The sequence below is a fragment of the Coregonus lavaretus genome (genome assembly GCF_964263955.1).
Source record: "Coregonus lavaretus genome assembly, chromosome: 15".
In the NCBI taxonomy this organism is placed as follows: Eukaryota; Metazoa; Chordata; class Actinopteri; order Salmoniformes; family Salmonidae; genus Coregonus; species Coregonus lavaretus.
In genome coordinates this window covers 35,302,666-35,326,290 of record NC_140002.1, presented here as the reverse complement: position 1 = coordinate 35,326,290, position 23,625 = coordinate 35,302,666, and the positions used below count along the sequence as shown (strand labels likewise).

The following is a 23,625-nucleotide window of genomic DNA, read 5'->3' as shown; positions in this document are numbered from 1 at the left end:
CTCAGTTTTTCACAATTCCTGACATTTAATGAATTCCCTGTCTTAGGTCAGTTAGGATCGCCACTTTATTTTAAGAATGTGAAATGTCAGAATAATAGTAGAGATAATTATTTATTTCAGCTTTTATTTATTTCGTCACATTCCCAGTGGGTCAGAAGTTTACATACACTCAATTAGTATTTGGTACCATTGCCTTTAAATTGTTTAACTTGGGTCAAACGTTACGGGTAGCCTTCCACAAGCTTCCCACAATAAGTTGGGTGAATTTTGGCCCATTCCTCCTGACAGAGCTGGTGTAACTGAGTCAGGTTTGTAGGCCTCCATGCTCGCACACGCTTTTTCAGTTCTGCCCACACATTTTCTATAGGATTGAGGTCAGGGCTTTGTGATGGCCACTCCAATACCTTGACTTTGTTGTCCTTAAGCATTTTTGCCACAACTTTGGAAGTATGTTTGGGGTCATTGCTCATTTGGAAGACCCATTTGCGACCAAGCTTTAACTTCCTGACTGATGTCTTGAGCTGTTGCTTCAATATATCCACATCATTTTCCTTCCTCATGATGCCATCTATTTTCTGAAGTGCACCAGTGCCTCCTGCAGCAAAGCACCCCCACTGCATGATGCTGCCACCCCCGTGCTTCACGTTTGGGATGGTGTTCTTCGGCTTGCAAGTATCCCCCTTTTTCCTCCAAACATAACGATGGTCATTATGGCCAAACAGTTCTATTTTTGTTTCATCGGACCAGAGGACATTTTCCAAAAGGTACGATCTTTGTCCCCATGTGCAGTTGCAAACCGTAGTCTGGCTTTTTTATGGCGGTTTTAGAGCAGTGGCTTCTTCCTTGCTGAGCGGCCTTTCAGGTTATGTCGATATAGGACTTGTTTTACTGTGGATATAGATACTTTTGTACCTGTTTCCTCCAGCATCTTCACAAGGTCCTTAGCTGTTGTTCTGGGATCGATTTGCACTTTTCACACCAAAGTACGTTAATCTCTAGGAGACAGAACGCGTCTCCTTCCTGAGCAGCATGACGGCTGCGTGGTCCCATGGTGTTTATACTTGCGTACTATTGTTTGTACAGATGAACGTGGTACCTTCAAGCGTTTGGAAATTGCTCCCAAGGATGAACCAGACTTGTGGAGGTCTAAAAAAAAATTCTGAGGTCATGGCTGATTTCTTTGGATTTTCCCATGATGTCAAGCAAAGAGGCACTGAGTTCAAATCAAATCAAATCAAATTTTATTGGTCACATGCAAAACAAAAAAAGTAAGAATAAAACAACAACAAAAAAAGTGTTGAGAAAAAAAGAGCAGAAGTAAAATAAAGTGACAGTAGGGAGGCTATATATACAGTAAAATAAAGTGACAGTAGGGAGGCTATATATACAGGGGGGTACCGTTGCAGAGTCAATGTGCGGGGGCACCGGCTAGTTGAGGTAGTTGAGGTAATATGTACATGTGGGTAGAGTTAAAGTGACTATGCATAAATACTTAACAGAGTAGCAGCAGCGTAAAAAGGATGGGGTTGGGGGGCAGTGCAAATAGTCCGGGTAGCCATGATTAGCTGTTCAGGAGTCTTATGGCTTGGGGGTAGAAGCTGTTGAGAAGTCTTTTGGACCTAGACTTGGCACTCCGGTACCGCTTGCCGTGCGGTAGCAGAGAGAACAGTCTATGACTAGGGTGGCTGGAGTCTGACAATTTTGAGGGTTTGAAGGTAGGGTTTGAAGGTAGGCCTTGAAATACATCCACAGGTACACCTCCAATTGACTAAAATGATGTCAATTAGCCTATCAGAAGCTTCTAAAGCCATGACAATTTTCCAAGCAGTTTAAAGGCACAGTCAACTTAGTGTATGTAAACTTCTGACCCACTGGAATTGTGATACAGTGAATTATAAGTGAAATAATCTGTCTGTAAACAATTGTTGGAACAATTACTTCTGTCATGCACAAAGTAGATGTCCTAACCGACTTGCCAAAACTATAGTTTGTTAACAAGACATTTGTGGAGTGGTTGAAAAATGAGTTTTAATAACTCCAATCTAAGTGTATGTAAACTTCCGACATCAACTGTACAGCTGCAAGTCTCTTAGGGTATGTCTCTATAAGTTTGGCACATCTAGTCCTGGGATGTTTGCCCATTCTTCAAGGCAAAACTGCTCCAGCTCCTTCAAGTTGGATGGGTTGTGCTGGTACAGCAATCTGTAAGTCATACCACAGATTCTCAATTAGATTGAGGTCTGGGCTTTGACTAGGCCATTCCAAGACATTTAAATGTTTCCCCTTAAACCACTCAAGTGTTGCTTTAGCAGTATGCTTAGGGTCATTGTCCTGCTGGAAGGTGAACCTCCGTCCCAGTCTCAAATCTCTGGAAGACTGAAAGAATTTCCCTGTATTTAGCGCCATCCATCATTCCTTCAATTCTGACCAGTTTCCCAGTCCCTGCCGATGGAAAAACATCCCCACAGCATGATGCTGCCATCACCATGCTTCACTGTGGGGATGGTGTTCTCGGAGTGATGAGAGGTGTTGGGTTTGCGCCAGACATAGCGTTTTCCTTGATGGCCAAAAAGCTAAATTTTAGTCTCATCTGACCAGAGTACCTGCTTCCATATGTTTGGGGAGTCTCCCACATGCCTTTTGGCGAACACCAAACGTGTTTGCTTCTTTTTTTCTTTAAACAATGGCTTTTTTCTGGCCACTCTTCCGTAAAGCCCAGCTCTGTGGAGTGTACGGCTTAAAGTGGTCCTATGGACAGATACTCCAATCTCCGCTGTGGAGCTTTGCAGCTCCTTCAGGGTTATCTTTGGTCTCTTTGTTGCCTCTCTGATTAATGCCCTCCTTGCCTGGTCCGTGAGTTTTGGTGGGCGGCCCTCTCTTGGCAGTTTTGTTGTGGTGCCATATTCTTTCCATTTTTTAATAATGGATTTAATGGTGCTCCGTGGGATGTTCAAAGTTTCTGATACTTTTTTATAACCCAACCCTGATCTGTACTTCACAACTTTGTCCCTGACCTGTTTGGAGAGCTCCTTGGTCTTCATAGTGCCACTTGCTTGGTGGTGCCCCTTGCTTAGTGGTGTTGCAGACTCTGGGGCCTTTCAGAACAGGTGTATATATACTGAGATCATGTGACAGATCATGTGACACTTAGATTGTACACAGGTGGACTTTAGTTAACTAATTATGTGACTTCTGAAGGTAATTGGTTGCACCAGATCTTATTTAGGGGGTGAATACATATGCACGCACCACATTTCCGTTATTTATTTATTTGTTATTTTTTTCATTTCACTTCACATATTTGGACTATTTTGTGTATGTCCATTACATGAAATCCAAATAAAAATCAATTTAAATTACAGTTTGTAATGCAACAAAATAGAAAAACGCCAAGGGGGATGAATACTTTTGCAAGGCACTATATGTTATTATGCAACTTTTGACCAATTTTTTCTACTGTATGTAGTCTCAAATATTGTACTAAGGACGAGTCACACAATACCCTTCATATTACCAGTTTGGAACTATTAAAGATGCACTATGCAGAAATCGCCCCTGGTTGCAAAAATTTGAATAGTTCGCCTAATTTCAGTTTATTTGACAAAACAAGCAAGTATAGTGTAGAGAATCATTGTACCATCTAAACCGCTGTGAAACATATTTTCCATAACCACAAATATTGTATGAAACTTAAGGGAAAGTATAGAAATAGTGCACATAGAACAGATCTACCGCTTCTTAGACTTGCTTTCAATGAGAATGACAGATCTATAACGCACATTTCTATGTGCATTTGGTCGGGTCGCCCCCAAAAAGTTACATATTGCAGCTTTAAATACCATGGGCCACTTTCTAAGCTGTGTCTGTTTGCCTCTGAAAAACACAGGTGATCATAATACAACTTACAACCCACTCTTTCCTATGTAATATGTGAGTATCCTCTTATTGGCTCCCGAGTTGCGCAGCGGTCTAAGGCACTGCATCTCAGTGCTTGAGGTGTCACTACAGACCCCCTGGTTCGATTCCAGGCTGTATCACAACCGGCCGTGATTGGGAGTCCCATAGGGCGGCGCACAATTGGCCCAGCGTCGTCCGGGTTTGGCCGGTGTAGGCCATCATTGTAAATAAGAATTTGTTCTTAACTCCTCTTGCCAAGTTAAATAAAGATAATATACAAAATAAAAATCATACCAGTAGAGAGGGCTATAGTGGAGTGGGTTGAGAGCTTCAAGTTCTTTGGCGTCCACATCACTAAGGACTTAACATGGCCCACACACAGTCGTGAAGAGGGCAAGACAGTGCCTCTTCCCCCTCAGGAGGCTAAACAAGACTTGGCATGGGCCCTCGAATGCTCAAAAAGTTATACAGCTGCACCATCGAGAGGATCTTGACTGGTTGCATCACCGCTTGGTCTGATAATGCACCGCCCTCGACCGCAAAGCGCCACAGAGGGTGGTGCCAAACTCCCTGCCATCCAGGACCTCTATATCAGGCGGTGTCAGAGGAAGGCCTGAAAAATTGCCAAAGACTCCAGCCACCCAAGCCATAGACTGTTCACTCTGTTCCCGTCCGGCTAACAGTACCGGAGCATTGGCTCTAGGACCAACAGGCTCCGAGACAGCTTCTATCCCCAAGCCATAAAACTGCTAAATAGTTAATTAAATGGTTACCCCTCTTATTATTATTATCTATCCTGCTGCCTGGTCACTTTACCCTGCCTTCATGTACATATCTACCTCAAATACCTCGTACCCCTGCACATCTGGTACTCTCTGTATATACAGTAGCTCCATTCTTGTGTATTTTATTCCTTGTGCTACTATTTTTAGTTTTATTATACATATTTTTTAAACTCTGCATCGTTGGGAAGGGCTAGTAAGCAAGCATTTGACGTTAAAGTCTACACCCATTGTATTCGGCGCATGTGACAAATACAATTTTATTAGATTTTTTATATTTCTAATGCCTTTCCTTCACTCAGCCATAATGACAACAGAATAGTCACCATGCATTCAGTGGGTTTGTGTGGATAAGAGACTCTAGCAGTGGAGGCTACTCAGAGGAGGAAGGGGAAGACCATCCTCCTCAGTGAATTTCATAAAAATTTAAATTGTAAAACATTAAAAAGTTATCCTTTTTAGATAGAACTATACTAAATATAATCACGTCACCAAATAACTGATTAAAACACGCTATTTTGTAAAGAAGGTCTACAGTAGCCTCAACAGCACTAGGTAGGGTAGCAAAACGGTGTAGCCGGAGGACAGCTAGCCTCCGTCCTCCTCTGGGTACATTGACCTCAATACAAAACTTAGGAGGCTCATGGTTCTTACTCCCTTCCATAGACTTACACAGTAATTATGACAACTTCCGGAGGACATCCTCCAGCCTATCAGAGCTCTTGCAGCATGAACTGACATGTCCACCCAATCAAAGGATCAGAGAATTAATCTAGTACTGAAAGCATAAACTACAGCTAGCTAGCACTGCAGTTATTAAAATGTGGTGAGTAGTTGACTCAAAGAGAGAGAAAGACAATAGTTGAACAGTTTTGAAAAATGTAATATCTTCCAAAATGAAGGAGAAGCAAGAGAGAAATAGAGAGACATTGTCATTTTTTGTCACTTTCAGTTTCACTTACTTAGCTAGCAAATGCAGCTAGCTAGTTTAGCCTACTGAAACACCCTGCTCAAACAGAGGGATGCTATGTTAGCTAGCTGGCTATGACTTTCCAACACAACACTGGAACTCTTCTAAGTCAAGGTAAGATTTTGGTATTACTAATTTATTGCCACCGGGGCCCACCAGTGTAACTGCTTACTGACTGTAGACTAACGTTAGTGCATGATTGTAGCGGGTTTACTAACGTGTTAGTTCTATTAGTTATGCTAACTATGACATTACTTTAGCTAATATGGTGACAACGATGTAGGCTGTGTGTAGCGGTTTGGCTTGGAAAGGTTTTTTCGCCTGGTCACATACAGCTGATGTGCTGTGCATTGAAATCCACAAATGAAGGGAAGAGAAGGAATACAACGTGGCTGTTATGAGAGTGAACTCTGTTTATGCGTGATCAGGAGTGTGTTGAAAAATGTTTCTTAAACGGAAGCAAACAGAACAAAACGGGGATAAACATACCTGAATTTGTCCAATAGAAACTCTTGTTTGCAACTGTTGGACTAATGATTACACACTATATCAGCTAGATGCAGGCAAGAGTGTGCAAGGCGGTATTGAATGTCACTGTCTGTCACCTCAAATTTGTCTCTCGACTTGTGTGCACCTACGTTGTAAACTTTTATTCATAGGCTAGGTTGTAGAAACCTCATGATTGGTATAGGGAAAATTGGAGTATCATGTAGTAGCCTAAACCTATCGCTGTTACATTGAACTGAGTGAATGGAATATAAATGACAGTCATCCAATATGCTGTAATAGAAATAAGGCCATGCTCATCGTAAACAGCACTGACCGCCACTGGACTCTAGGCATCAGAAGAACTCACCTGCATCATCATCGTCCTCGTCCATGTCCCCGTTGAGCTCTGCCGTTCTGATGAGACGAGCCTCCATCACCTCCAGCTCCATAGACTCCATCTGCTTCTTCATCAAGTCAAACTTAGCCTGAGGTAGACAGAGGTAGACAGAATATTGAATATTCTCTGTACTAAATGTTACATTTGTGCTCCATCTTCCCTGTCCTATTACTTAGGCTCACAAAAGTGTAAGTACAGACACTCAAGAGTGAGTGTGTGCATGTGTCTGTCTGTACCTGTAGGTCCTTCATGTCTTTCTCCAGTCTCAGTCTCTCAGACGTCTCTGTCTCCAGCAGCTGGGAGGCCGACTCTCCAGTGTTCCTCTCATCCGCAAGCTCCGCTGACAACTCTGTGATCTGGAGGAACACACACACAGTATTTAATGTGTATGCCCCATGGCCTATCTTCGGTCACAGCACACTACAAACACACCATCAAAAGGCTACCTATGAAGCCCGAGAGTCATATCCTCAGCCTACTTTTCTTATCACAGACTGAGTCAAACATTGAACAAAGGTGGACTGTTTGAGTTGATAACCTGACACAGCTTCTGGTTAATGAAGGCAGCATGACTGAGTTACTGTATACTACTTCTGCGGCAAACACCATCTCCCAGAATGCAGTGCATTGAAGAAAGGCCCCAGGAGACTCACCCTGCTCTCCAGTCGATCACTGTTCAGTCTCAGTTCGTTCCTCTCTTTCTCAGTCTTCTCCAGCTTCCCCTTCAGATGCTGGATCTCCTCCTGGAAGAGAACATACAGTACAATGACAATTATAAGAACAGGAAAGAGACAGTAGAAAATAGCTACAGCAGAGGTAGCCATGTTGGAATCCTGTGCAACACTATGGAGATATTCACCACTCCCACCTGACATCATATAGCAACTCTGGAGACTTGACTCATGGTTGGTTGTGTGTGTACAATCACTCATTTACAAGTATGCAAACCCTTACTTTAGTCATGTGGAGCAGATTTGCAGTGGGTGAGGTTGGATGGCTAAAGAGGCTAACATGTATAGTCAGACAGACAGAAGGACAGAGAGAGATACTCACGTCTTTTCCTCGGATCTGTTCCTCTGTGAGCTGCACCTCAATAAGGGGCCGTACGGTGGTGAACAGCTTCCACCAGGGCCAGCCCTTCACTCCCTTGTTCTTGTTGATGTTCTTCTGGATGCAGCGGATGGCCAGGTCGTGAGTCTGCTCAGAACACAGAGAGAGAAACACAGCCCACAGAGAAAGAGAGTGGGTGTGACGGTACTGGACTGTACTGTATTGGGCTGAGAGAGTGTGAATGCAGAGGAGAGGAGAGAGTGGAAGCACACTAAGCATAGTGCAGTACAGTGCAGAGGAGGTACAGTGCAGCAGAGCTAGCTCTACTACAGAAAGAGAGTACAGAGAGCCACTCAATGCACTGACTAACTATAGAGAATGAATATCTCATCTGATTAGTATTATCAGCCTAAACTTCAGTGTGATTTACTCTTTACTATTGAATGACGTGCCATTTCTGATCTTGAGAAACCCTAGCCCTAGTCTCCATGTTATTGACATACAGGATGGATGGACATGTACACATCCAATAATCATGTGTTGCAGCTTCGACTAACCAGCCAGGCTTCGTCAGTCAGCCTTCTCTGGAGGGTTGCTGCAGACCCTTTTCCAAGGCTAGAAGCTCTTTTGATTAATTAAATCAAACATCAATACATCTTGGAAGCCGATTCCAAGTGTTACATGATTTCCGTGCAGCTTGTGCATGAGCATCTGTAGTAGTGGCAGATTATGGCAAAACTCAATATTCCCAGCATCAAGTAGATTCCGCCCTGAAGTCAGCCTCTATGACCAATTAGGATTTGTTACACCATGAAAGCCGTAACACACTGCTATATTCAGCAAATCTCAGACAGACATATTCAACAGGACTCATTTGTGATGTATAGCCCATAATGAATAAGGCAAACAGAAGATTAGGCCACTTGCAAGACGAGATTAAACAAAGGGCTATTCATATTGAGAGGGTCTGTCTTTCTACTGTATGTGAGTCTGCAGAGAGGACGTGGATCGTGGGCCAAGATTCTGACATAATCATCCACACTCTTAGAAAAAATTATGCTATCTAGGGGAGAGCCGAAGAACCCTTTTGGAACCCTTTTTTGTAAGAGTGTAGGGCTAGGTAGGAGTGGATGTCATTTCCAGGTTAACAGCTTTGGCTCGGTGTGTCGCTATCCTTGCCTGAGGTGTGCGTGTGCCTGTGCGTGAATGTGTGTGTGGTGTGCATGCATGCGTGCGCTGTGTGTGAAGACTGAGCGCTACTTGACGGTGCATGAGAAGCACCCGCCCACACCACCTGCTTCCACTCAGCACCGCACTCCCTGACTTAAAACAAGCGCTTAATTAGGAAACCCATCGGATGCTCTGTTCAATTCCCCCCGGCTCCCAGAGGTATACATCAGGAAAGAAAACACACAGCGGAACACTGGACTGTGTTTCAAAAGAAAACATCCTGTCTTCCATATGCCCCCTCCACTACTGTACGAGAGAGAGAGGAGAGAGAGAGAGAGACAGGCACACTTTCAAAAGGGAAATTGTTTCTCGAAAGGGAGATATATATTTCTGATGAAGTCATGCTGGGATGACTTCAAAAAGCTCTGGAAACCATGATGAATCAATCAAAAGTTACAAGACATTCTATGACACGGCCTGCCGCTCATCAAGCACCATGGGCTTTAAGTATGTTTGCCGCTGCCAGAGACCACATTCCTAACACTCCAAGGGGATTTCCATCTAACCATGGCACATTTGTTGAGAACGGATACATCATACAGTGACATCATGGAAGCCTAATCAAATTTCATGGACGGGGAAGACAGAGTGAGAGCCCTAGTGGGTTTCATTATACAATCATTATTATAAGACAGGCCTCTGGATAGAGACACTCAGTTAATCTTGCTAGAGAGGGAGGAAGGAAAGAGGGAGGAGGGAAGGAGGGAACTTGATTCACACAGTAATATACCACTTCACCGCATTCCTCCAATTACACTTTTCTAGGGCTGCTTCTTTACCTACTGCATATATTTGCCTTTCAGGTGATTTTCAGGGCAGACTTTGGACTTCTATTTTCCACTGGAATAGAAATAACTGATTCCATACACTGATATGAAACAACCAATCCTAACCAGAAAAAAATCACAGAACCTTAGCCCTCACCCATACTACATCTTACCTCACGAAAACCTGAACTTTAGTTCAGAGGCAAAGATTTTACAAGAAAAAATAAATTTAATCTTATCTTTCTATTAAAGATAAATGTAGGGGAAGAAACAGAGGAGAGAGCATTCAGAAGAAATAAAAGCGACCCGACTAATGGACTTAGTAATGGTACAGTTAGCCTTCATACAGTTCCTCAGTGCTGATTTCCTGCCCTTTCCAGTGGATTATAAAGTGCTCCTCTCCCTCAGCCTGCCTCAGTCTCTGAACGATGCCCTTTGAACTTAATAAGAGAAAACCTTGGCCATTCCCGGGTTCCTATTTCCACCACATGCCCATTACTCAAAAGCTGCTTATGAGAAGCACAACTCTTTAATAGAAGCAGAGATAACAAAAATGTCTAAAGGCTAAAAACTTAAGCTTTTCGCAAAACTAGCTAAAAGACTATTCCCATAGACCACCTTGGGATGATATTGCAGCGTATGTCCGTTTCTCAGAACGCTTAAAGCCACATGGATGCTTCCTGGAAACAAAGAGAGTACACAGCCATGGCTGAAATGTAGGTAGTGTACAGTATGTGTGGAGGTGAAGGAAAGTTCCAACCAGTGAGTGTAGTGGTGTCCTGTGGGTGGTTATGTACCAGCCAGTAAGTGTAGTGATGTCCTGTGGGTGGTTATGTACCAGCCAGTGAGTGTAGTGGTGTCCTGTGGGTGGTTGTGTACCAGCCAGTAAGTGTAGTGATGTCCTGTGGGTGGTTATGTACCAGCCAGTGAGTTCAGGGATAGCCAGGCCAGATGAAGGCAGCCTGCTCACTCAAAGCGTAATCACACAGTGAAGGAGAGGAGTGCTGGATTCCATACATCAACTGCAAAAATGCTATCAGCGCCAGAGAGATGGCCCCATATCATGGGGCGAGAGATTAATAGAGGGAGAAGGAGAGATAGAACTGAGGAGAAGGAGATGCTGGCACGTATAATAGGGCTGCTTTTAGAAAGAGCTGATCAATAAGAGTGTGATTAAGGGGGACATGCCACCCCCCTATCCCTGGTGCAGATGGTGATAGGGTGAATCAGGTAGAAGGTGAGGGGAGGTGGGATGGGGAGGGGTTAGGCCGATGGATTTACTAAGTCCTGTTGTGATTAGTTTGAGATTTACAGCAGAGCTAGCTGTGGTCCTATGGCAGAGCTAACAACCTCTAAAATTTGACCTGGAAGAGGCTCCATCACTCTACAGACTCCTAGGCAACCACATCTCTCTATTATAGATCACATTCAAGTTTCTAAATCAATAGTAAAATATTGTTTTGTAGAGCTTACTGTAGAGCTTGCTGTAGTCTAAAAAATATTTCAGAAACAGGGGGAATATACAGTAGGAAGACTGAACTGCTCTCCACAAAAAAAAACTATTAATGTAAATCATGGAAAATAAATCCTGAATTTCAACCTATAAGACATATTCTGATCATATTGGACAGTCACAGTCATAGCCTTGACATACACAGTGCATCTTTGTCTCCTTCCCTGCTTATAACTTTATGACGTGAAGCCGTGTTGTAGTCTACCTTCCTCTTCCTGAAGGCCTGTCTGGCCAGGTACCCACTGCAGGCTGCTTGGAACAGGGTGATGTTGTGTCTGGTCTGCTCCTCCCGCTGCTCCTCCAGTTTAGCCAAGGTCCCCGCTCTGAAGAACAACTGGGGACCAAAGTACACACATTTTAGTTCATCATCAAACAAAATAGATATATTCACATTTGTTCAAGTATGGAGCTGATTTAAATCAAACAAAATGGTCACATAATTGACTTGAAATGTACTGCAATGCAATGTTAGAGGGAGAATGTCATGAATTTGGCTTCAACATAAAACTGCTGTTTCTCGTTTTACCCTCTTAGAAAATGGCTCCACAGTAAAGTCATGTTTGTCCATACTGTAGGTCTACATCAGAAAACCACTAGTAAGGAGATCTCTGGGTGTCTGCGTTATATTATGATCAGAATGACTAAATCAAAAGGTGGCATGAGACATGTGACTTCCTGTTGTGGCAGTGTTTACCACAGTGAGAGTTGTGTGGTGGACCCAGTGTCATCAGAAGATTTGGTGCTGCTGTTAATTGGCATTCTGCTGGGGCCACTGCTGTTGCTAGGACGCCGTTGGAATGTTTTGTGAACCACCATCTTGGTGCTAATCTACTCCGAAGCCCATTTCAATATCCAAACCCCGAAGGCAACAACAGCTGTCTCCCAAAAAATTATCATTTTTAATTACAATACTTTCTTGTTGGCTATGGGCCACTTCTCAGCTGATGGGATTAAACAGAAGTGTGCCAAGCAGTGTTTACTGTGATTAGTCTACAAGTGCCAGGGCGAAAGACAACACCGAAGCCCATCACCTGCCAGAAATTACTCCATAACGACATGAATACAAAGGAGACATGATTGTGTGTCTCACGGTGAGGCTGGAAGGCAGGCATGCCTCTCAGATCCATCCTCCCCAGCCAAGAGACTTTCAGGGCAGGCAATACTTGCCAGACAGTTCACCCAGAGTGACAAATACATCCTAGCTAACAACAAACGTTCCCACAACTTCAGAGAACATTCCCTTAAGAGTCTCATTAGATCATTAACTAACATTTTCATAGTAATGTTCAAATAAAATAAAATAAAAATAAAATGGCCACATGCGCCGAATACAACAGGTGCAGACATTACAGTGAAATGCTTACTTACAGCCCTTAACCAAACAGTGCATTTATTTTTTATAAAAAAGTAAAATAAAACAACAACTAAAAAGTGTTGAGAAAAAAAGAGCAGAAGTAAAATAAAATAACAGTAGGGAGGCTATATATACAGGGGGGGGGGGTACCGGTGCAAAGTCAATGTGCGGGGGCACCGGCTAGTTGAGGTAGTTGAAGTAATATGTAGTGACTATGCATAAATAATTAACAGAGTAGCAGCAGCGTAAAATGATGGGGTGGGGGGGCAGTGCAAATAGTCCGGGTAGCCATGATTAGCTGTTCAGGAGTCTTATGGCTTGGGAGTAGAAGCTGTTGAGAAGTCTTTTGGACCTAGACTTGGCACTCCGGTACTGCTTGCCGTGCGGTAGCAGAGAGAACAGTCTATGACTAGGGTGGCTGGAGTCTTTGACAATTTTGAGGGCCTTCCTCTGACACCGCCTGGTATAGAGGTCCTGGATGGCAGGAAGCTTGGCCCCAGTGATGTACTGGGCCGTACGCACTACCCTCTGTAGTGCCTTGCGGTCGGAGGCCAAGCAGTTGCCATACCAGGCGGTGATGCAACCAGTCAGGATGCTCTCGATGGTGCAGCTGTATAATTTTTTGAGGATCTGAGGACCCATGCCAAATCTTTTCAGTCTCCTGAGGGGGAATAGGCTTTGTCGTGCCCTCTTCACGACTGTCTTGGTGTGTTTGGACCATGATAGTTCGTTGGTGATATGGACACCAAGGAACTTGAAGCTCTCAAACTGTTCCACTACAGCCCCGTCGATGAGAATGGGGGCGTGCTGGGTCCTCTTTTGTTTCCTGTAGTCCACAATCATATCCTTTGTCTTGGTCACGTTGAGGGAGAGGTTGTTATCCTGGCACCACACGGCCAGGTCTCTGACCTCCTCCCTATAGGCTGTCTCATCGTTGTCGGTGATCAGGCCTACCACTGTTGTGTCGTCGGCAAACTTAATGATGGTGTTGGAGTCGTGCCTGGCCATGCAGTCATGGGTGAACAGGGAGTACAGGAGGGGACTGAGCACGCACCCCTGAGGGGCCCCCGTGTTGAGGATCAGTGTGGCAGATGTGTTGTTACCTACCCTTACCACCTGGGGGCGGCCCGTCAGGAAGTCCAGGATCCAGTTGCAGAGGGAGGTGTTTAGTCCCAGGATCCTTAGCTTAGTGATGAGCTTTGAGGGCACTATGGTGTTGAATGCTGAGCTGTGGTCAATGAATAGCATTCTCACGTAGGTGTTCCTCTTGTCCAGGTGGGAAAGGGCAGTGTGGAGTGCAATAGAGATTGCATCATCTGTCATGTGATGTGCAAGGAATGTTTCCAAGCGACCATTCCCTTAATGTCAAATAGAACTTACCCAGAACGTGGTTACAATGTTCTCAGAACTTAAGATAATGTTCTAGACACGTTTCATGGGAATGTTGCGAGAACATTTGTGTAAAAAAAAAAATCATTACACATCACGTCTTGTTACTTTTGCCAAGTCAATCAAAGCCCTGATTGGTGAACCACTGATCCATTCATATCTCTTTGTTTGGCAAGGTAAGGGATACTCACACATACAGTGCTTTTAACATACAGTGTTTTAAACTTACATATTTGACACACATGATTACATTATGCATGTTCATTTATACAGTAATTATTATTCAACATGTCCTCTCCTGGGATTTGAACTCACAACCTCTTGGTTCATGGTACTCCGATCTCCCTGCTACGCCACCATGTCCGTGTCAGGTATCAGATAATCTGACAATTCTTTCATCATTTATTTTCTTTTTTCAGCAACTGAAGGGCTTTCTGTACACGGGACCTCCTATGTGTGCACACGCTTTTGTTATTTTATCATATACAGTAATTACATATAGTATTCATAATAATTTAATAGAATGTCTATGGGCCTAATAGTAAAGATATGTCTTTTAACTTCAATGTATTAGCCTACTTTTTAATGTGGCATAAACACAACTAGTCATGATGTTAACTGATTGTCAAACAATTACTTAATGTAGGCTACCTGCGCACGTTACTCATGGACAGCGGCATGACAGGAGGTGCAAAAAAAAATACATGTTTTAAGCCTCATTCAGATATTTTTCTGCTTATAATTTCCGACATTTGGTAGGCTATTTGTTAGTCAACTTGTCTACAATTAGATACATGCAGCTTCTCTTCTGTCATTACTTGATGCTCGTCTAGAATACTAAATAAAGCCATGCTCACCAGAATGTCATAAATCGATTGAATGATCAATGCATCATCAACAATCTAGTTGACATCGGTAAAGTTCTCTTTAATTTCTGCTTCGCTCTAGGGACCAGGGATATTTCCAAATCACATCATATTGACCAGTTTTAAGGAAATTACAAGTATTTTAGTTAAGTCTAGGATGCATATTTTATGTGGTTGAAAATAAAATACTGTCAGCTTTTATGTTGCTGAAAGAAATTGCATGTAGGCTGCAGAACAGGTCCCTAAGCGCGCATTCGCATTCTCTCAAAATGTTGAAAGAAATCAATAATATTTCTCCACTCTTCTTCCCGAGACAAAATTAACATTTGGTCTATTATTTTACTGCCAGGAACACTTAATTCTGCAGAAGTTAATATTGTAATAGAATACATGTGAGGCCTATAGTCAGTGTCCAGACTTCAGTTACTATTCCAACTATTAGGCTACTGCACTAAAATACACTGCTCAAAAAAATAAAGGGAACACTTCAACAACACAATGTAACTCCAAGTTAATCACACTTCTGTGAAATCAAACTGTCCACTTAGGAAGCAACACTGATTGACAATACATTTCACATGCTGTTGTGCAAATGGAATAGACAACAGGTGGAAATTATAGGCAATTAGCAAGACACCCCCAATAAAGAAGTGGTTCTGCAGGTGGTGACCACAGACCACTTCTCAGTTCCTATGTTTCCTGGCTGATGTTTTGGTCACTTTTGAATGCTGGCGGTGCTTTCACTCTAGTGGTAGCATGAGACGGAGTCTACAACCCACACAAGTGGCTCAGGTAGTGCAGCTCATCCAGGATGGCACATCAATGCGAGCTGTGGCAAGAAGGTTTGCTGTGTCTGTCAGCGTAGTGTCCAGAGCATGGAGGCGCTACCAGGAGACAGGCCAGTACATCAGGAGACGTGGAGGAGGCCGTAGGAGGGCAACAACCCAGCAGCAGGACTGCAACCTCCGCCTTTGTGCAAGGAGGAGCAGGAGGAGCATTGCCAGAGCCCTGCAAAATGACCTCCAGCAGGCCACAAATGTGCATGTGTCTGCTCAAACGGTCAGAAACAGACTCCATGAGGGTGGTATGAGGGCCCGACGTCCACAGGTGGGGGTTGTGCTTACAGCCCAACACCGTGCAGGACGTTTGGCAAATTCGCCACTGGCGCCCTGTGCTCTTCACAGATGAAAGCAGGTTCACACTGAGCACATGTGACAGACGTGACAGAGTCTGGAGACGCCGTGGAGAACGTTCTGCTGCCTGCAACATCCTCCAGCATGACCGGTTTGGCGGTGGGTCAGTCATGGTGTGGGGTGGCATTTCTTTGGGGGGCCGCACAGCCCTCCATGTGCTCGCCAGAGGTAGCCTGACTGCCATTAGGTACCGAGATGAGATCCTCAGACCCCTTGTGAGACCATATGCTGGTGCGGTTGGCCCTGGGTTCCTCCTAATGCAAGACAATGCTAGACCTCATGTGGCTGGAGTGTGTCAGCAGTTCCTGCAAGAGGAAGGCATTGATGCTATGGACTGGCCCGCCCGTTCCCCAGACCTGAATCCAATTGAGCACATCTGGGACATCATGTCTCGCTCCATCCACCAACGCCACGTTGCACCACAGACTGTCCAGGAGTTGGCGGATGCTTTAGTCCAGGTATGGGAGGAGATCCCTCAGGAGACCATCCGCCACCTCATCAGGAGCATGCCCAGGCGTTGTAGGGAGGTCATACAGGCACGTGGAGGCCACACACACTACTGAGCCTCATTTTGACTTGTTTTAAGGACATTACATCAAAGTTGGATCAGCCTGTAGTGTGGTTTTCCACTTTAATTTTGAGGGTGACTCCAAATCCAGACCTCCATGGGTTGATAAATTTGATTTCCATTGATCATTTTTGTGTGATTTTGTTGTCAGCACATTCAACTATGTAAAGAAAAAAGTATTTATTAAGATTATTTCATTCATTCAGATCTAGGATGTGTTGTTTAAGTGTTCCCTTTATTTTTTTGAGCAGTGTATATTCTGGCATCCATACCATGCAATTTTATGAATGCAAAGAGGCATCACTTATAAAACACCAAAAAGTGTTATTAAGCCTCCTACACAAGTCTTGTAACTCGAATTGATGCATACACTGCTGTCCGTGTGCGTCTTGGTCTCGGCCACTTATCTCTGCCTTGGCAAAATATCTGTGATATTTGAAACACCGCATTTTGGAGCATATTCCACAAGTTTTCAAGTCTATTCACAAATTGTTCATGCGACTGACATGACGTAACGATAAATAGTGTAATAGCCTACAGTTTTCATGGAATCTGTTTTCATTATTGTGATAGGCTCATGTTTTACCGGTATGGTGTACCCACACTATTTATTTTGCCGGAAGTCCATACCGGACCATTCCGGCTTGCTTTCACCCCTGGAATAGTCCAAATAACTGATAATGGACACAGACATGGTGGCGTAGCAGAAATATATGAATGCCATGAACCAAAAGGTTGTGAGAGTTCAAATGTTGAATAATAATTACTGTATAAATTAACATGAACAATGTAATCATTTATGTGTGTCAAATACGTAAGTTGAATGCACTGTGTGTGTATCCCTAACCAACAGACAAAAAGAGCTGTGAATGGATCAGTGGTTCACCAATCAGGGCCTTGATGGGCTTGGCAACAGTAACAAGGCGTAATGTGTGATAAAAAAACCTTTTTGGGGGGAGAACGTTTAATTGGGTGACGTCCTGACAACTTATACACTGAAATGTTCTTGCAAACGTTCTCATAAAACATGTCTAGAACATTAATATCTTGTATTCTGAGAACATGGAAACCGTGTTCTGTGTATGTTTGGTGAAACGTTGAATATTCTCCTAACCCTCAGAAAACTGGACACATGAATGTTCTTGCAACGTCCCATGAAACGCGTCTATAACATTAACGTTGTATATTCTGAGAACATTGTAACCATGTTCTAGATAAGTTCTGTTTGACATTAAGGGAATGTTCTCCTAACTTAAACACCAACACATACTAAAACGGTTCTCAGAAAGTGTTTGCTAACAGAGATAGAATGTTCCCCTAACTAAAGGAAAAGTGGACCCTCAAACATTAGGGGAACATTAAGGGTAACATTACAAAAACGTTATCTCTCCTTAGAATTTTTTGCTGGGATTCCTCAAGGAAAAACACCTGGAAGGAGGACTCTTTAGCTACAAATTGAGGAAACCTACTGTATGCAAGGGACAACATCTGGTTTCTGGGTTTCTATAACCCCTCTTTCACTCAATATAATATGAACAGAGGTAGTTTAACCAGTGACTAATTCAAGGCGTGAGGTGTTTTAATGTGTTGTGGTAGTAGTGGTACTCACCCTGCTCAGTCCCATGTGATAGCTGCTCTTCTCCAGGTCCAGGGACTCCAGCAGCTCCTCCACAGCCTGGAAACACACACAGACACATAGATCATTCCCTGCCCCTCTACCCCCGGATTCTCCCTCTGCAGCAGTCCCGTAGAGCTGCCAACTGACACAATCCCAGCATCCCAACAACCACTCCTCTAATCAGACAGATTGACAGAATCCTGATCAGTACTCCTTTCGCATTCTTCCTCACACCTCCGGCCCAATCCCCACACTCTCCTCTCCTATTCTCAAGGACACAGAGCATGTGCAGGGAGAGAGGCAAAAACTGACCAGACAGCTCGTCCTCCAGAATCCACCTGCTCCAAGCTTGTTCCTCCTGGCGCCGTGGTGGTCTCGGCCCCATAGCAGCCTTGAACACATACAGCCTCTGCAGAGGGGCACCGCCTGCAGCTCTCCCTCTCTGTGTTACTGTCTGTCTCTGTGTATCTCTCTGCCTTCCCCTTCCATGGGTGGTGTGGACAGGTCCACTTGAGCCCCCAGCCTGAAAGGCCCCATCTAGATTACACTGTGAGAGGGGCTGCAGCCCAGAGCACTGAAGGCCTTTTGTCTAACGCCGTTTCCACAGAAACCCTGCTACGAGACGCTGACGCAGGGGAAATCTGCTTTTCTCTCTTTTTACCACCTTCGCTCAGTCTCTCACACTCCTCTGTAAAGAGTAGCTTTTGTGTTCTTTTCCCCACCATTTCACTTCAGCCTGGCTCCTCTTTCAGGGGACCAATACACAATTGACACTCATTGATAGTTAACCTCAGAGTGGAACCCTCATTAGCAATTCTCCCTCCACAGGTTGGGTCACACTAAAACACTTTTAGGCCCTCTCACCATTTGCATCGCACATAAACCATTGCAGTGGGGAGATCCTTTTCTAAGAAAATCATTAGGGCAAAACCACCAGCCAGACGGCCTCCAGGGTAGACAATATATTGCAGTATCAAGTTTTGGGTATTTTGTTCAGCCCTAAACCCAAGTGCAATTAGAAAGGCCTTTCCTTCCTGTCTCTGCGTCTGCTGGGGCTATGTTGATTAGGTCATCACAATGGCTCTGATTAACAGAGGTGTATTCCTCTGTCAGTGGGCTACTGACAGCCAGGAAGGAGATGGCCTCTTCAGTTTATTCATCTAACACTACAGACCTCAGCTATTGAGCTGAATCATATTCTATGCTCCACACACACACAGAAAAATAGACTCACCCTCTTCTCATCCTTCACTATGTAGTTGCGGCCAAGTTTCTTGGTCAGGTGTGGCGCCAGCACATCGAAGCGGCGGCGGAACTCTGAGAAGACCATGTGATCAGGGTATCCTGTAAAGACAACGACATGGGGCAAGGTTATAGAGCTATAATTTTTTACTGAAATATTTATTCTAACCACATAGTCTACGTGACATACAGTAGAGCAGTGTTAATCGTTTGATTTGTTTGGTTGGAGAGATCAGGTGAGCTTCTAAGTTTGTGAAGGAAACCAGACTCCAGTCTAGGCAGGTCAAACCCTTCAGGACCTTCCTAGTCTAACAACCACAGCCTCTAGTTCTGTCAGCCTTCTCACCTTGTCTGTAGATTCTGAGGGCATCCAGCAGCTTGGAGCCGCGGAGCTGGGCCCGGAGCAGGGCCACATCCAGCTGCATCAGGCCAGAGTCTCCACTCTCCCCCTGGGCCTCCAACTCCCCTCTGCCCGCCCGCAGGGCATCCGCATTGGGCAGCAGGCAGTGGACAAAGTGAACCCTGGACCTTCTCACCGTGTCCAGCAGAGCGTCCTGAAGGAGAGAAGGGTTAGCTGGGACTCAAATGGTAACAGTGATGGAGGGCTAGAGGATAGGGCAAGGCCTCACCGTGCACTGAGAGAGTAGCCCAATTTAATCAGAGACCAAACCTCTTTAATCATTTGCAAAGGCGCCACACAGTGGCTCTCACAAATGTCATACATTAAGCAATCTTATCAAATAATCAGCTTGAGTTTTAATAAATGGTATAGTTAAGGATTGTACTCTGGACCAGGAAATCTAATGCCTAAGCCCTGCACAGGGACAGCTCCTAGCTCCTACCCTTTAAAGCTGTTATAACACAGTAAAAACATAAAAATGACATTTTCGTCATTTAGCAGAAGATCTTATCTAGAGTGACTTATAGTAGCAATAAGGGCTAAGTGACTTGCTCAAGGGTACATTGGCAGATTTTTTAACCTAGTTGGCTTGGGGATTCGAACCAGCAACCTTTAGGTTACTGGCCCAACTTTCTTAACCGCTAGGCTACCTGCCGCCCCAAACGCTGTATGAACACCTCTCTCAGAGGGAGGGCATACATTAGGCCAGGGTTCTTCAACTCCGGTCCTGGAGGGCCGAAACACTTCTGTTTTTTATTTCTACCTGGTAGTTAATTGCACTCACCTGGTGTCCCAGGTCTGAATTAGCCCCTGATTAGGAGAGGATGAAAAGCAGAGGTGTTTTTCGGCCCTCCAGGACCGGAATTGAAGAACCCTGCATTAGGCAATGCTAATTAAGACTCCTATTACTGAATCAGCCTGTGTATAGGATTTAAATGAGGGGCTTGTGGCCCAGCACAACTTGGATATACCCATAATGAAACATGAATAGAAGTAGAAATATGATAAGCTATTGGGGGCCCTCTCCATCTCTCTCCCTCTCACGGTCTCTCCACCAGACCTGCCCCTGCAGACGGCCCCTAGCCTCTCACCACTTGTAGTTTGATCTGGATGCAAAGGGACCTCTTCTTGACGGCTGCCACGCCGGTGGTGAAGGTCTTCCTCATGCTGGTGGCGCGCCGCAAGGTCAGCTGGGAAACGCCCTCCAGGCCAGCAATGGAGCCTGACAGGATGGTGGCCCCACCCCCTCGACTCATAAACAGACCACTGATGTTCTTCCTAGAGAGGAGAGCGACAAATCAGACATGGTCAGAAATGTCTGTTGCAAGTGTTGCCCATCAAGCTAAAATGTTATGTGGGATGCGTCTTACTTTTGGGAGTCCTGCAGGAGACACCCTGCGTTGGTCGAGACAGGGTTCTGTTTAGCATGGCTCAGCCAACCACGGGCGTCATACTCCACCCAGTCTGTACCATGACTGTGGCCCAGCAGGAAGTGTTGTAGTCTCTCACTCTTCAACAGCAAGGTGTGACCTGACCGGTAGAGAGGCAAAAGGAGTAGATAACAATGATGTATGTCAATGTTTGCGTGTATGGATGTCTATGCTGTATGTCTGGCAATGAACATAATGTGAAAAAGAAGAAAAATACAACAACAACAAATCATTATGTCACCTTTGAGCAGACAATATATTTTCTATAAACCTGTATTTTTGTGTTTTAGCACTTCAATTATTTTTAAATATGATAATTTAGAAAACAGAGAATTCTTTGAAAATAAATACTGTTTACTGGTATATCTTTCCCCCCATCATTTTACAATGAAGAATGATAGAAACTGAGTGGCAAATTGCATACCACAACACATCTGGGTGTTTAGAGTCATTTTTCAACTCTGCCACTGTATTGGTAGCCTGACTGCCAGTCTGTTTCTGCCCTCTTTCCAACTCCTTATGGAATTGTCATGCAATTGTTTGGCTTGACAATCACAATGGAGTAGGCAAAAGCACACATAGATCTGGGACCAGGCTAGTGTATTGGTGGGTTCATTGTAAAACTGACATTACCTGATGATGCACATCCATTCACTCCTTTTCATTGTCATGACAATTCTGAATCATAAAAATCATCCAAAGCAAAGTTGGTAGAATGTTTGAATTTAGAATGTTTGGTCGATAAGAGTGACAGTGTTAATTTGAAACCCATTTTATTTCTTTGCCATGGTGATTCTATTCATAAGAATAAAATTACATTTGAAAATGATGATATCAAAATTGAAAAGAGCAACTTTTGTAGAATTAAGAATGTTAGAATGTTAGGTTGATAGGCTCCAATGTTGATTTGAAAATCAGTTTTGGTGGCACCAAACTCAAAACTAGACGTGCAACTTGTTTCTACTATCCAAGATGATCAGTTCTTAGCTCAGTTGGTAGAGCATGGCACGTGTAATGCCAGGGTAGTGGGTTCGATTCCCAGGACCAGCCATACAGACAACGTACTGTATGCACGCATGACTGTCGCTTTGGATAAAAGCATCTGCTAAATGGCATATATTATATTATTTAAAAAATGAGCTTCTACACCCAGCAATTTAACCGGTCTGTACCATGGAAGGTACAGGGCCATCAATATCTTCCTATCATCATCAAAGGTAAGAATCTAATTGTTTTTTCTTACCAGTATTTGGTTAATTGCTTATTTTTGTGTATTATCAATATTCTATCCTGAACCAAAATATAAACGGAACATGCAACAATTTCAACGATTTTACTGAGTTACAGTTCATATAAGGAAATCAGTCAATTGAAATAAATTCATTAGACCTTAATCTATAGATTTCACATGACTGGGCAAGGGCGCAGCCATGGGTGGGCCTGGGAGGACATAGGCCTGGGAGCCAGGCCCAGCCAATCAGAATGAGCTTTTTGCCACAAAAGGGATTTATTACATATAAATATACTCCTCAGTTTCTTCAGCAGTCCGAGTGGCTGGTCTCAGACGATCCCGCAGGTGAAGAAGCCGGATGTGGAGATCCTGGGCTGGCGTTGTGAGGCCAGTTGGACTTACTGCCAAATTCTCTAAAACAACGTTGGAGGCAGCTTATGGTAGAGAAATTAACATTTAATTATCTGGCAACAGCTCTGGTGGACATTCCTGCAATCAGCATGCCAATTGCACGCTCCCTCAAAATTTGAGACATCTGTGGCTTTGTGTTGTGTGACAAAACTGCACATTCTAGAGTGGCCTTTTATTGTCCCCAGCACAAGATGCACCTGTGTAATGATCATGCTGTTTAATCGACTTCTTTATATGCCACACCTGTCAGGTGGATGGATTATCTTGGCAAATGAGAAATGCTCACTAACAGGGATGTAAACAAATTTGTGCAAAAAAATTGAGAAATAAGCTTTTTGTACGTATGGAACATTTCTAGGATCTTTTATTTCAGCTCATGAAACATGGGACCAACACTTTACATGTTGCGTTTATATTTTTGTTCAGTGTATGTTTAGAATGCATTTACAGTGGGGAGAACAAGTATTTGATACACTGCCGATTTTGCAGGTTTTCCTACTTACAAAGCATGTAGAGGTCTGTAATTTTTATCATAGGTACACTTCAACTGTGAGACGGAATCTAAAACAAAGATCCAGAAAATCATATTATAAAAAATATTATCATTTTATTGCATGACATAAGTATTTGATCACCTACCAACCAGTAAGAATTCCGGCTCTCACAGACCTGTTAGTTTTTCTTTAAGAAGCCCTCCTTTTCTCCACTCATTACCTGTATTAACTGCACATGTTTGAACTCGTTACCTGTATAAAAGACACCTGTCCACACACTCAATCAAACAGACTCCAACCTCTCCACAACGGCCAAGACCAGAGAGCTGTGTAA

At 43.9% G+C, this 23,625-nt stretch overlaps 1 protein-coding gene across 1 annotated transcript in view; it reads right to left on the bottom strand.

Moving 5' to 3' along the window:
* Positions 1 to 23,625, bottom strand: part of LOC311142532 (unconventional myosin-XVIIIa-like) — a 111,772-nt gene that overhangs the window by 20,792 nt on the left and 67,355 nt on the right. The window contains exons 15-24 of the mRNA XM_084178196.1: positions 21,096 to 21,255; positions 20,817 to 21,003; positions 19,672 to 19,879; positions 19,318 to 19,427; positions 18,075 to 18,140; positions 11,301 to 11,429; positions 7,589 to 7,732; positions 7,189 to 7,278; positions 6,772 to 6,891; positions 6,506 to 6,623 (exon numbers count right to left, since the gene is read on the bottom strand). Coding sequence (XP_084034322.1) covers positions 6,506 to 6,623; positions 6,772 to 6,891; positions 7,189 to 7,278; positions 7,589 to 7,732; positions 11,301 to 11,429; positions 18,075 to 18,140; positions 19,318 to 19,427; positions 19,672 to 19,879; positions 20,817 to 21,003; positions 21,096 to 21,255 — 1,332 coding nt within the window. The remainder of the gene's footprint in view (positions 1 to 6,505; positions 6,624 to 6,771; positions 6,892 to 7,188; positions 7,279 to 7,588; positions 7,733 to 11,300; positions 11,430 to 18,074; positions 18,141 to 19,317; positions 19,428 to 19,671; positions 19,880 to 20,816; positions 21,004 to 21,095; positions 21,256 to 23,625) is intronic.